Raw genomic sequence first — 15194 nt, 5'->3', positions numbered from 1 at the left:
TAATTTCTGGCCTGTATCATTTGGCACGTGTCCTACCCCAACTCCATCTGTTTGGAACCTTGAGGTTTGGTTTGACTCCAACCTCTCCTTTCCAACTCAGTTTAATAAAGCCACCAGCAGTTGCTTCTTTCAGTTAAAATCCCTGAAAGTTTCCTTGATTATTTTAACTTTTTTGCACGGATTCAGTTGAGGAACGCTTTCATTTTAAATCGTCTGGACTACTGTAATTCCATTTATTGAAGACTTTCCCAAAAAAGAGATTTTTAAGCTACAGCTCATTCAGAATGCAGATGCGCGACTTCTTTTTTATCGAAATAAATGGGTACATACCTCTCCAGGCCGTAAAGACCTCCATAAAGATATTTTACACAAAGTGTATAAAAAGTAATTTTACTTCTGTAAACAATATTCTTGACAATCTTGATTCCTACGTCATTGAAATCGAAATATTCCAAAATAAATTCTTTGTTCCCAGTAACTTCAATTCTGGTGTAAACATATGAAAATAAATGAAAATTCTAGCGTCAATATACAAAAATTCAGAATTATCAAAAATTAATTGATTTAATCAGGTAAACAATCACACACTGTTAGTTCTTTATACTTTGTACATATGAAAAAGTTAATGAAACATATCTAGTTCCCATTGACGTAGGAATCAATATTGTCAAGAATATTTTTTACAGAAGTAAAAATGACTTTTTATACACTTTGTGTAAAATATCTTTATTGAAAACTATATAGCAGTTAAATATTGTTTGTTTATACAATATTCCTTGGGTGTGCAGATGTTATGCAGGCTGTCCCACATATAGACTCCCATCACTCCGCTGCCAATGCCCTTTCACGTCCCAGTCATCCCCTTCGAGGTTCTCATCATCCTGATCCGCCTTCCACCCATCTACCCCCAATTACCCATTCAGGGCGGCAGCAACACAGTGATCATGGGCAGCGCAAATGGAGGCAGTCTAACGGATATGGGCGCCCGAGATCCCTGCGTCCATTCCTCCATTGGCAACTGCCTTGGAGTCTCGCAGCTGTTCGACGTAGCCTTCGGCCCAACTCACTTCGGCATTGCGTGACCCGGAAGGCTCAGCCAGCTGTTATAACTATGGATCACGTGGTAAGGAAACACTTGGGACCACGTGTCATGTGATGCTATCACCTGACTGGTCCAAATCATTCAAATGCTGCGAGGGAACGCCTGCACAGTGCTTCAGAGCTGAATTGATTCGGCACTGTTTGGCGTTCCCGTTTCTTCACGATCATGGCGCAGAATTACGGACTGTTTCACAGATTGCTTCTTGTCACACCCTTGGATTACGTTCTGCCTTCTTGCTGGTTATCAGAATACTGGACTGCTTACTGGCTTCCTTCGGATCACCCCTTGGACGCTGTTGTGCTCGGGTGCCTTCTGACCTCGGAACTCTTTTGGACTGCTTACAGATCATCCCGATGTATTGCTACGCTTGAGCTCATTATCGCGGCTCACACAGGTATCCCAGTGTGTGTCCATCCAGAGTGCTTCCCAGTGTGCTTCACCGCTTGCTGCTGCCAGTCACACACTGCAGGTGCTTGGAACGTCTCCTACCCTGTCTGTCCCAAACTCAGGGTTTGGTTGACGTCGGGTTTCCTTCCATCTTGCGGTTGGGGGTTTCCGGCGTTCCTGGTTCCTGATACTCCAGCACTCAATAGCTGTGGCCTCAAGGATCGCACAGGGAGGTGTTTTTGTATCTCCCTGTGTGGTACTTGTGGACAGAGGTCCTCATAATCTTCACAACCATCAAGATCTAACAGCAGAGGACGGGAGAGTTCCACAAAATTGTGGACATCTGCTGTTTTGGCATTTTTAGACGTCATTATTCTAGTAAAGAAGTTGCTACAGGGGAAGCACCCATTTCCTAAGGCAGGGTTCTGCAACCTTTGGGTCTCCAGATGTTATGAACCACAACTCCATTATCCCTGGCCAGCAGAGTCAATGGTAAGAGATAATGGGAGTCATAATCCAAAACATCTGAAGAGCAGAAGGGCTACAGGTTGCAGGCCCCTTCCCTAAGGTGCCTAAAGGAGATGAGATGGACAACTAAACTGGCCATTTCAAGCCTATTTTGACTCCCTTTCTAATTGGTAAACCCTTGGTTTTGCCCTCAGTGCAGATTTTTAATATCTAGTGATGGTGTACAATAAGGAATTACCATTGTAGAAAATGGCGGCACAGTCATTCTACTGCACCAATCTTCTCACCACTCGTTTACTATTCTGCCCTGCTTATCATCTTCCAGTTTACCAACTAGCTTCTCTACAATCTCTAAATTGATGTTATTCTGTTTCTTAACTCTCGCCAATCAATCCCTTACATGTGTAAAGTGCTCTGTTGTGATCAGTATTGATGTATACTTCTGTAAAGTTCTCTGTTGCTTCTCGAAGCTAGGTCCATGCTCAATAAATACAATAATAATAATAATAATAATTATATTATATCAATAATAATAATCATCCCTTATGCTCTCCACTCCTTATCTTGGATCTCATTTAAATTCCGTCTCCTTTTCTACTTTATTTCTCTGGTCTGTAGCCTTCCCCTCACACACCCCATCCTATATTTCTTCACTCATCTCTTTCTCCCACCCATCTCCTGTCTTTCTTGCCTTGCCCAAACCGACATGTGCGCAGTCCCGCTTCTGTTCTTTCTCACTCCTCGCTCTACAACATTGGAACACTCTCCCTCACACTCTTCACTACTCTTCCTCTCTCCCTCTGTTTCGTTCTAGCCTTAAATCTCACCTTCTTTCTTCTCCTGCCTAAAGCATTGCATTGCTTTCCTCTGTTAATCATCATTGCTTATTGCACCGCAACTAACTTGTATAGCCCTGGGGCATAAGTCTTTTACAATTAACAATAAAATAAAAGGCCTTTTCGCATGAAATGGTGTGAGTACCTAACTTTAAATGGTAAGAGCTGCCAACAGTAGTAGTAACTGAACATATGATGCCAATGCCTGGCAAATGGTAGTGATGCCTGACATATGATGTGCCATATAAGGTGAGCACCTGTCCATATCTTGCCAAAACAAGGCAGAATAGTGCACAACTGGATTATAGGGTTTTAACAGATGGCAATGCGTTTGAGTACCAGGACATAAGATGGCAGTGGAAAATGCCTATCCAGTGCCCACAAAAATGCTGACAGTGTTGGCTTTGCAAATGCTTGTTTAAAACTTGAAAGTAAGTGATGCCATGTTTACTACTATGCTATCATTGAATACATAGACACACACACACACACACAATAATCTTAGCCAAAAAGTCACGCTAGATTTTATGCTGCGCTGTTAGCCTAGTTGTAAAAGCTGTGCATTTAAATTTGACCTTTGGGGGCACAGCGCACAACACAAAGGGTTCAACGAAATTAGCTTGACACACCGTTCCTGGACAGAAAAAGGCCCTTTTGTTGAGACTGCAGGCTTCGCAGCGGGGGTGTATAAAAGAGCGACAGTGCGAACAGAGAAGAGAAGGCCACCCGTCACCCTTTCTGAAAATACATCAGCCGACATGGGAAAGGTAAGCACATATCGAGCTTACTGATGCCCTGGACCTCTAAACTTTCCATTCAAATAGATAGTCAGCCTAAGGTCGACTAGAATGCAAGCGTGCAGGGAAGTTGTTTACCCATTTCCCCTTCATCGCTAACGGCATGATGCCAGGTGTCCTGCGTGCACTGAAAGCACAGTGACCATCGCAGTAGAAAAGGGACGACAAAGCTCGAACGTAGGCTGGAAGCAACACTTTTATAGAGTAACAGAGAAGAAGGCGGGAAGAGAAGTCGAATGGGTGAAGAGGGAGAGCACTTTGCCCCTATCGGCCGGTGTAGAGCACAACCCAGAATATGTTTATGTGCAAGTGGGGAGGGTAAGGAGGAACACATGAGGGGATTCACCTGTGTGGTACAGCAAATATTACATATATCAGATGCCAGTTGCTCGTCTTGTAGACTTGGATTCGGCTTCCACCATCCCTGGTTGACCAATCGAGTGGTCCTGAATACATGGGAGGCCCAACTGTGGGGCTCTGTCAGCAAGATAGCTACACATACCCTGAGGCATAACTGTGCAGGTGGGGGTTTCAGCAATAGAAATGTGTTCAGTGAGGCGTTTCAAAAGACATTTGCGATAGCAAGAACACAAGGGCCTCATTACGAGTTTGGTGGTATGTGGACGATGAATCCACCCAGCTATCACCAAACTGAATTACCGTTACCGCCACTTGCTCCAGTGTTATTACCAATGGATTACCAGTGGTACGGCAAGTCTCCCTTTTTTTTTTTAAGTCCATTGGACTTAATGGGACTTTTGGGCGGAATTAACGCAGTAGCAATTCTGCAGCAGTAATTCCGTCAATTTTGCCGATTTTGGGACAGAGAGTTGGAGGATTTGGAGGCAAATCCTCCACTCCAGGTCCACACTCGTAGTATGGCGGAGCAGGAACATTGTCAGTATTTCCGTTACTGCCAATTTGTTCCCGCTCTGCCATACTTGTAATGAGGCCAGTCTGTAATGTCGCTCAAAGCTACGATGCTGTAAATGCTGTCTGCTTGAAGCCTGTTGTGAGCGATGCCCTTGTCACTGTTGTCCTTTAACTCCCATCACGCGGGTGTGGTGTGTCGCAGTAGATATGTGGTTTTGCTGAGCAATCGAGAGACCTCACTAAAGCAAAGTTTAGAATTGCAGAGTCCGTAGGGTCTCTTAAGGCTGTGGAAGCTGTGGAGGCTGTAGTAGTAGTGTTGAGATAGCAGTAAGTGGAGTAGTTGTAGTAGTACTATTGATAATAATAGAAACAATGCTCATAGGACTAATTGCACTGGTGTCATGATGATATGTGGAGTATTCCCATTAGGAATTCCACCTCCAGTAATTACTATTGCCTCATGCTGTATTCACACTCATTATGACTTTACCACTTCCAAATGCGTAACCTCATGTTGGGAATGTGGAATTTCTGAAATGATGCAGCTACATTTGAGAAGTATAGAATTTGTTTGCGAAATGTAGAAATGTTTATCGATCCTGTTTGAGGAGCATAGATACATAACGGGTAGCAATGATTCACATTGCATCTCTCCCATGGCAGAAAATGCACAGACGGCCAGGAAGGATTGGCAACTTTAGGCGGGGTGGAAAAGACAGTTCAGCAGCAGCCCTTAACACCCTCTCACCCCACACCACCCACACGCCTCCCCTCCAGTCAAGGACCATGATGCGGTTTATGATCTTTTCTCGCTAATTCAAGCCCTCTGGACTCTTTTCCTCTATCTTTTGAGTACTAATATGATATTTTCTGTCACATCAATTTCCCTATCTAGTGGTGTAAAAATAGTCTGACCATTAGGAGACATGCAAAAGTGCTCTAGCAAACAAATGGTACTTTGACGGTCACGTACAAAAAAAAACAGTGCTGTAGAGGATACATGATTTCAAAGACACCCTGTGAGGCGGATGTGTTTGAGCAGGCCGGAGGAAGTAGTGGGTGTAAATACCCTTAGGGACTCTCCACCCCCCCAGGCCTGGCCAGAGCCTAGCAGCTCAGGGCAGGCCTGGCATTCATGAGTCGATCATCCTCCTGGTCCTGCAATGTGAGAGGACAGTGGCATGTACAGTATGTTTCTGTTTCTTCCCCCAAATGGCCACACATGCTTATGAACCAAACAATTGCATTTTGTTCATCTAAAAGCCAGCTGCACTTTCCTGCAATTCTTTGACTAGCCCAGCCCCCTTTTGAAGCACCTTCCACTATGCTGTTATTTGTCAAAGTAATCAAACTTTAGGACCTCCAAGACCTAGCCAATCAGAGAGCTCCATTCCCCATCCGATAAGACAATCATTACAGGACCATTTAATTCAGGTCTTTCTTGCCAGGATGAGAATTCTCGCTCGCAAGACCCCGTTAACTATGCTTGCTGATTGGAATTGAGGCAACCAATTAAAAACTTAAAAAGGCACAGCAGTCTGAGACTTGGACATGTTAGCAATGGGGAAGCCATGGGGTACTCAGGAAGTACAGTCAGTAATGGCCATCGCGAAGTGTAGGCAAGGTGGAAAAACTGCCCCTTGCCTGACTGCTTGCAGACACCTTGCAGGGGGCCCTAGTGTCATCTCAATGCCAGAAGTGTACATTGGTTGAAACCTACCTCTGAAGGTATTTGTGCGCTCTCTCCGATATATGTATGAAGTTGAATAAGAGATACACAAGCCACACTTGAAGCGACAATACTCTGAGCTCATGCTTAGATTGGGTGATGCCAACATTTAGACATGTATAATATTCCATTACTTATATAGCATTTTCGCCAAACCACTAAAACACCCATGTAAAATTATTATTACCTGGCAACCGCAATTTATATTCCTAGGCAACATAAGAAGGATAAATGTTTGAGTAGACCATGACGAGATTCAAACCCCTGACTTCTAGATCATACATAGACACTAGCAGTGAGAAATTAACCCACTGAGTGATCTGCGGCGAGTGAGGAGTCGGACAACGAGATGGAGTTATTAACATCTGGTTTATTATTTAATCAGTAAAATGGAGCTAACTTTTCCTATATCTAAAGGGTTACCGCTACCTACTCTAAGGTAATCTGGGTGCTTGTCGTCAAGGTGAGGGTCAAAAGAGAGAGTCTCCACCTTGTTGGGCCAATCTTTCCAAATTTAGAAAAGGTACCTAAGTCATCACCCTCTCGGTATGACTTTACTATGCCATCGGGAAGTATGGGATGATGTTGGCTAGCTGCAAGTTTGTCTAGTCCTTCCTGGAATCATTGGTCAGATTGTATCTGTTGACCTGCCGTTCCAATAGTGCTTCGAGATTGCTCCTGGTAGTGGGGAAGCATCCCTCAGTAAAGGAACTGGCACGAGAGAATGACTCATCAATTTCTTGGCTATTAAGATTGGTAGGTAAATGTGCAGGTAAAGACATTTTTGTGTAAGATTGTTTTAAACTGGGGACTGCTCCTGATAGTTTCTTTATGTGGCAACCAATCCCGTGGTTGTGCCATTCACAAACTGAGTAAAGGGAACTTTAGCTTGGAGGTTTCTATGACTGCCTGTGCTGAACCTAAAAGGGAACCCCCATTTTTTTCAGTTAGAAGGAATCCCACTGCTGACACCAAATGTGGCACAGTGAAGTGAGGAGTCGGACAAAGAGATATTAACATCTAGCTTATTAATTAATCAGCAAAAAGGAGCTAACTTTCTCTATCTCTACAAGGTTGCCCCAGCCTACTTTAAGGTAACTTGGGTGCTTATCATCAGGGTTAGGGTCAAAAGAAAGAGTCTCTGTCCTCTTTCCAAAACATACTCTAACCCTACCACTAAGTTACAAAATAGTTCAGCATTTATAGAGAACAAAATACCAGGAGAATGGCTCCCTTCTCCTGGTAACGGTTTCAGTCCTTTTCAATCTTTTGCTTGCATTTCTGATTCGACAAAGGTTTCTGGGGCAGGAGAATGACTCCCTTCTCCTGACCCACCAATTTGTCCTGAGAAATCTCTATAGTTCTTCCCACAGAGTTTTTCCAGACTTTTTCATAATTCTAATGGTCCTTCTTGAACTTTTACCACACTGAAAGTTCACTCTAAACAGCTCTGATTATCTGTTCTTCTCTGCACTGCTGTTAATGTAAACACTGTGATGAGGAAGAGTACTCCCGAGCAATCTTGACTTTTATTAATTTCACTGTCACCACTGTTATGAGGAAGATCACTCTTATTGCACTCCTGATTGTGTCCACCTTGCCAACTATTGCTACAGCAAAGGGAACTGAATTCTTCTTCGCTGAGGCTTCTCTGATTGTCACCACTGTGATAAGGGAAATTACTCCTGGGTGTTTCCTCTCTTTGACTTGTCTTAATATTACTATGGTAATGAGGGAGATTACCTCCAAACATCTCTTCTCTTTGCCTCCTCTTAGTGTTACCACTGTGATGAGGGATATTACTCCCAAATGTTTCTTCTCTTTGGCTTCTATTAGTGTTACCACTAGGCTAAGGGAGATTACTCCTGAGTGTTTCTTCTTTTTGACTTCTATTAGTGTTATCACTGTGACGAGGGAGATTACTCCTGAGTGTTTCTTCTCTTTGGCGTCTATTAGTGTTATCACTGTGATGAGGGTGTTTACTCCTGAGTGTTTCTTCTCTTTGACTTCTCCTGGTGTTATCACTGTGATGAGGGAGATTACTTCCATTCCACTCTTGAGTTCCAAACAGGTCATCACTGTGATAAGGGAGATTACTTCTGTACCTTTCTTAAGCTTCAAAGGGGTTACCACTGTGAAGAGGGAGTTTACTCCTGTACCTCTATTGAGTTTGAAAGGGGACACCACTGTGCCAAGGGTATACTACCTTGATGTGGTTATATCCTGGCCCACTCCCAGGTCTCCCACTATGTCTGTTACCTTCTGTTTTTCGGACACGTGTCACTGGTCAATGGTTCTTCATTTGTGGACTACTTACTCTTCTGCCATAAACATAGAGCTAACATCATTATTTTATGTGTAGGTGGCATGGCTATTTTCCTCCAGCGGTATGGTAAGTTTTTTACTCAATCATTTTCCAAATTTTACAAAACCTCCCCTCCCAGTGGGAGTTGGAGGTGGGGGGTTGGTAGAATCTTCCTTTCCGTCTAGGGATGTTCAGATGTATCCTGCCGGGTAGGTTATTGTAGAGTCCTGAAAAAGAAAATAACACAATACAAACAAAAAGATACTACATGTGGTGCATTTTGGGGAAAGTCAGAACAATTTACCCAGTTACAACTTTCTGTCAATTAAATTGTGTAGTATGTGGAAGAATGCGTAATGGTCACTGATGAGAGACACACTAGGTAAGCTTTATAGTAAATAAAAACTTGTGAGTCTACCAAATGTTTCCCCTGTTTATTGGAACACATATTGTAGTAAGAAATATTCTATAATCCATCAATTTTTGTTCCCCTGCCAGATAATTTTCTATCAGGACAGAGACTACGGGGGGCACTCTTACGAGTGCAGCGGGGATTGCTCTGATCTGCACTCTTACTTCAGCCGTTGCAACTCCCTGAGGGCTCACAGTGGTCCTTGGATACTCTATGAACGCCCCAATTACATGGGACACCAGTACTTCCTGAGAAGAGGTGAATACCCCGAGTTTGACCATTGGATGGGCTACAATGACTCCATAAGGTCCTGTCGTCGGATCCCAGAAGTAAGTTTTACCTTGCATTTTCAAACCAATATATAAGGAATAAAGATATGAGTAAAAGCTTGACAAAAAAGTTATTACTTGAAAACTGTAACTGTATGCTTTATATTGGATTTTTTAACTGACAGCCATTTTGTATTCTGGAATCAGTCCTTAAATGCTTACGGTCACATACAATCCATCATTCGAGCCCAGTCATGAATATGGGATTGGATAAATGACTAGCTATAGCCAGGGCTTCACGTGGAGCTGGGATCTCGGTCTCAGCTTCACCAGGGTCCCAACATTGCTTTCGAGCTGGAACCCGCCAGGTCTCTACAAACTGATTTGGCATAAGAATAATAGGTGGTGACAGTACTGCTCTTACCCACTATATGTCACTATTGCCCTTTTTTTAGAATCATATCAACAGTTTGATGAATTTCTAGGTAGATTCATTGTTTTGTAATACTCCAAAGAAGAAACATAAGTGAGAATACTTATTGTTTGATTTTTACAACAGCTTATTATATTGAAGTCTTGCCATTAGAACGATTCAATACAATCAATAAATACATAAGAATCATCGATTTCCATCAATAAGAACAGAGGGATTGGAACGCACATTAACCTTTTTATATTTCATTTATATATTTGTCCTTTGTTATTTTAGATGATTTTCTGACTGCCGATTAATTATATTACGTCTACCACATCTTTTTAAATAGTTTTTGCCCCTTTTCATGGCAGATATAAAAAAACTCCAAAATTCATTTGTGCTTGTTAGGCCTCTCATTTTGTTACATGCTGACCTAATTTTAAACGTTTCTTAGCAGGTTGCAACTATTAGGTTGCACCAGACACTACTTAAGCCCCACCACCATATAGTGTACTGTGACTCGTTAGGGCCCAATTACTATTTCATATCCCACTTAAAGCACTGGATGTAGCTGAAATCACACATTAATGCCAATTGCATGTTAGATTCTCTTCTCTTCTCTCTGTCTAGTTTGTTAGAAATCTAAGAATTTCACATCATCCAAGGGTGCAGGGACAGCGCAAGTAGTTATCCTGCCACAGGAGAAGTATAATTTTGGTGCCCCACCATGCTGAAACATATTCTGACAACTGTGTCAAACGTATGCAGTTAACCTACAGCAATAATGGATGTTTAGTTCGCAAAATTCCTCCCAAAAACCCGATTTTGGAAACACTTGGCTATTGTACATTTGATCCCATAGCCAAATGAAACACACCGGCAAAAATATAACTTCACTGTGGTTTTACACATTTTTAGTAAAATAATGGGATCTTCGTCACATTTATTTGATTTGTTACGTTATATTACTGTGATTAAAACTGCGCACCACTTACATTTTCAGGGTCTTCAGGCGCTCTGGTGGACCTGACAAAGAAGGAGGATTGGAAGGGCTTATTTAGTCAGATTGAGAATGAAAAGCATAAGGGAGCTTTGATGTGCTATTGGTAGCTTCAGTTAAAAATAAAACTGCATGAGTGTGTATGGGGCTATTTGTGTGTGATTGCTTTAATTTCCTGTTGGGTCTTTTTGTGGAGTGTGTACAGTTTGTGGTGGTTTTAAGTTTTGTCTCTGTGGCAGAGGTATGAGTGCAATTTGTTCAGTGTTTGTGGATGAGTACGCAGAGTAATAGAGAGTTTTAAGTAGGGTTAGTGGGGAGTCGTCTGAGTCTTTTTGTGCAAGGTTAAGTTGATCCGTTGAGTTAATATTATTCTTTGGTGATTCATGGTAGAATGCTTTATTTCTTTGGGTGGCCCTGTTTTGATTCATCTGTTTCAGTTGTTTTTGGTGTTTCTATTGTGATGTGCTGGCAGTTTCCCTTTGATTATAATTCCTATTTAGCTTGGTGAGCTAAAGAGCTTTGTTTTTAACATTCTGAGCTTTAGGTGATCTTCTGTTGTTTGATTTTCCTTTGGGAGCAAGTTCCAAAGTCTTGCTTCTATGCAGGAGAAATTTCTCCATTGGGTATTGTTTAGGTTTGAGGCAAATGTCGTTGCTGCACCTTAGTGTTCGGTTTAGTTTGTAGATCGATATTTTTCCCTGTATGAATTCTGCTCATTGGCCGTGGATTGCTCTATGTGTAATCCAGAGCATTTTGAAGAAAATGTATTTCTTGACTGATAGCCAATGTAAGGTTCTCAATGCTGGTGTGATGCGTTCTATCTTAGTGAGTCTGAGGAGTAGTCTTGCTGCTGTGTTCTGTATTCATTGTAGTTTTTTGATACAGTGATCTGGCATTCCAAGATAGGTGATGTTGACATAGTCTATTTTTGACTTGAGAGAAATGACAATGAGTGTTCTCAGTGAGGAGGGGAAAAAGAAAGCATCAGTTTGATTGTGTCAAGGTGGAAGAAGCATTTTCTTTACTACTGCGTTAACTTGCAGTTCGAGTGTTAAGTCATTGTCCATTAATATTCCAAGATTATTGACCACTTTGGATGGTTCTGGTTGGTTTCCCAATCCAGTAGGTCATGGAATGTGGCGATGGTTTGGCTGGTTCTTGGGCACGATCATGATTTCTCTTTTGTCCAGTTTGAGTTTAAGGCTGTTGGTACTCATCCAATGCTTTATTTCTGTGAGGCAGTTTGTAATGGTTTTGTTTTGTTTTTCTCTAGAAATTATTTTGTAGATGATTTGTGTGTCATCTGCATAATTGTACCAGGTGAGGTCATGCCTTTTGATGAGGTTGATGAGAGTGGTCATGTATATGTTGAATTGTAGTGGTGAGAGGGATAAGTCTTGTGGGACTCTGCAAGTTGTTGAGTAGAGGTTGAGTTGAAGGGGGTTAGCCAAGTTGTTTCTGTTCTTTCTGTCTTGGAGGATTTTAGCCAAAGTAGCACTGTATTGCTGATTCCTATACTTTTGAGTCTTTTAATGAGTGTTTTGTGGTGGACTGTGTCGAAGTCTGCTGATTTTGAGAAAAACTATTTTACGTTTATGGAACCTAAACAATATTTCTATCTTGCTGTCTTCAGACTGCACTACAAACAGCCATAATTTAAACATCGAGATGTCCTTCCTGCAGTTCACATGTAATAGACATTTAAACAAAATACTATTTTTGGTTACTTCAGTCACTGAAGGTTAAAGAGAATAAATCTATCTAATACAGTTTTAATTTGGCTTTAACGGATACTCTTCAGGCAAACAGACTGACAGGGTTTAATTACATTTTGAAAGTGCTTAGGTCTACAGTATTTCTATTGTGAGGTGAATGAGAAGACTGAACAAACCTGAAGCACCCCACCCATCATAATTTACTTTGTCTATACGTTATATTTAATATTTGGGAAATAAAAATTACTAGGTATGCCAGTGAAGAAATAAAATGAGCAAGATTCCAAATTATATTGCACATTTAGTCTGGTGCAAAAGATCTGTGATTTAATACTCCTCCTGCAGCATAGATATGAGTGTAATGTGGGATTCACCATAAAAAGAGACACTTAATTGATTAAAATGTATCTCAGTGAAAAGCAATGGGCATGATGCACAAAGAGGTTACTCTGAATGGGTTAGGTCAAGAGTAAATACAAAAACAGGGAGTAGGTCAAGAGTAAGCTACAGTCTGTTATTTTTAATGATGGGAGTAGACCTATACGACTGAAAATATTATTCTCCTTCTTAGCTGTATTTGTGTGATAAGAAAAGTGTTTTAATGGCTCGGTGCTTTCACTTTTCAAAATGATTTGAAGCAAAAGGATGTCCAATCAACACCAAAGAGATTTCCATATTAATTCAGTCTGTCATGATCTACAAAGGCCTATTGCTTTACATTGCTTTTAGTAGTTTGCTGCTAAATAGGGAGGTACGTGGCACCTCATCGGAGCATGTTTTAAAGCTTATGTGTGAAATGCCTTCAAACCCCATCAATCTTTCAGAAAGCAAGAAATCTTGCAGAACAGTGTCTCATCTTCTTCAATTATCTTATTCCTTTCTTGCATATTTTCATTACAGCACTGCGGCTCTTTCAGAATCAGCGTCTATGAGAAGAGTGACTTTGGAGGCAAAGTGATGGACTTCACAGAAGATTGTCCCAATGTTTATGACAGGTTTCACTTCAATGACATCCGCTCCTGCAATGTTCAGGATGGGCACTGGATCTTCTATGAGGAGCCCAACTACAGAGGCCGTCAGTACTACCTGAGACCCGGCGAGTACAGGAGATACAGCGACTGGGGAGCCTCAAGTCCAAAGATTGGCTCCTTCAGACGAGTGGACTATATCTGAATTGCCCTTAGTGGTTGAAATACAACTTCGTTCACTAATGCTCAATAAAATTTAAGATGAAAACGGCTTTCGGTGTTGTGAAATGCATTTGCATAACATCATAACATTTTTAAACAAAACAGCACCAATATAGAACAACACAACTGAAGCAATGAGGGGCGTAATATGTTACTCTTAAGTGTAGGCAATTCTGTTTGACATGTAAAATAGTCAGTTTCTGCCACTTTTCTAATCCATCCATGTGGATTTCTGTTGATATCTGTTATTTAGGTAAGTCTGTTGGGTTGGCGGTTCGTCTGGTGTACAATTCCATGAAGTATGTGGTCTCCTTTCTACTGGAGGTTTGGGGGTGCCAAGCACACTTTTAGGGTTATAGGTGGTCACATACAAATGCATCAGCAGTATGTATTATTTACAGTATTTGGGGAGTAGGATATGTGCTTCAAACAGAGTGTCCACCATGGAGCTCAGATTTGAGGGGGTCAATAAAACATTGATCTCCAGATAATTCCCAATGAGGTTGAAGACAGCCCACTTGGTGAGATTAGAGTGTAGCAGTTGGGAGAGGGGTCAGTAGAAGGAGAGATTGATGGTCTGTAGTAGATTTATTCAAGGTGTGTATGGCCATGGCCACCTTGTATAAATTGGGAAGAGGTCAGCTGATAAGAGAGAGAATTTGAAATGTGAGTAGAGGTCACAAGGGTAACTGATGCAAGCTTCTTTATCCTTTGGTGCACCAAAGGTGCCAATCGGATGTTAGGGTGGGCTGGCTGATTGGGGGTTTAGTGACACTTCATCAGGGCAAATAGTATAGATATCTTACAGGGACTAGAGATTAGTGGTAAAGGGTAGTAGATAGAAGGAAAGAGGAGGAATGATAGAAGGACGGATGGACTCTCCAATATTTGTGTGGTTTTTAGAGGAGAAGGCAAAGTCATCAGCAGAGAGGGAGGAGAAAAGGGATCACACTTTTGGGAGGGGCAAGCAAAACCTGAAAGGTCATATACTGCCCACGAAGGTTCGTGCAGAGGGAGGATGGAAGATCAAGATACAAAGATTTAGCAGAGCCAAGAGTACTTGTACATGCAAGGAGCAAGTACTTGTTGTCAGTGAGAAGAGTAGGCAAATGAGCTTTAAGCCAGTGGCACAAGTAAAAACAAATTGCAGCTCTTTGCTGTTGGCTAGCTGGGGAGATCCAGGGATGTGAGTGGGATTGAAAGAGCAAGCAGAGTATGTAGCTCAAAGGTGAAAGCCAGACCCGTGTTTAACTCTGCAAAGACAAATTCGAAAGAGTGAGCAAGTTGGGTAGGGAGAGTTTGGAGGGAAGTCCTTGTTTCATTTAGATAGAAGAGTGTGGAAAAAGGCTGGCATGTTTTAATGATAGATTAAGGAGGGAAAAAGAGAGTTTAGCGGATGGAGATGGTGAAGTGGTTGAGTGACTGTGTGAGAGGCCAGCAGAGAGATCAGAGGGTGAAGTGAGGAGTTTAGGAAGATAAGAACCAGAGACTTGATGTCGTGTTGGGTAGATAGGTTGTGTAGATTAACCAATGAGTGGTTAGATAGATAATGGAATCCAGCTGTGGTAAATAGGCATTGCTCATGTTAGCTAAGTTGAGGTCACCCATGATGAGGCTAGATATCTCAGCAGGAGGAGTTTCGAGAAGTAGTTCAGAGATCAGAAAATAATAGGTTGAAGGAGCCAGATAAATGAGC

The 15194-nt window shown here is 41.8% G+C and overlaps 1 protein-coding gene across 1 annotated transcript; it reads left to right on the top strand.

Moving 5' to 3' along the window:
• The first annotated feature begins 3551 nt into the window (after positions 1–3551).
• On the top strand, positions 3552–13481 carry LOC138489715 (gamma-crystallin-3-like). The gene is made up of 3 exons (XM_069617359.1): positions 3552–3560; positions 8996–9238; positions 13209–13481. Exons 1-3 carry the CDS (start codon positions 3552–3554, stop codon positions 13479–13481), a joined length of 525 nt encoding a protein of 174 aa, XP_069473460.1.
• Positions 13482–15194: the final 1713 nt, after the last annotated feature.

Source organism: Ambystoma mexicanum, chromosome 9 (assembly GCF_040938575.1).
Source record: "Ambystoma mexicanum isolate Mex_15411 chromosome 9, UKY_AmexF1_1, whole genome shotgun sequence".
NCBI classification, from domain to species: Eukaryota; Metazoa; Chordata; class Amphibia; order Caudata; family Ambystomatidae; genus Ambystoma; species Ambystoma mexicanum.
This window is presented reverse-complemented; position numbering and strand designations above follow the sequence as displayed.

What these genes read in the sequence shown, in the direction of transcription:
- LOC138489715 (XM_069617359.1), top strand. An exon ending in CCTGTCGTCGGATCCCAGAA is followed by an intron (nt 9,239 to 13,208) that starts GTAAGTTTTACC and finishes TTTTCATTACAG; the next exon opens with CACTGCGGCTCTTTCAGAAT.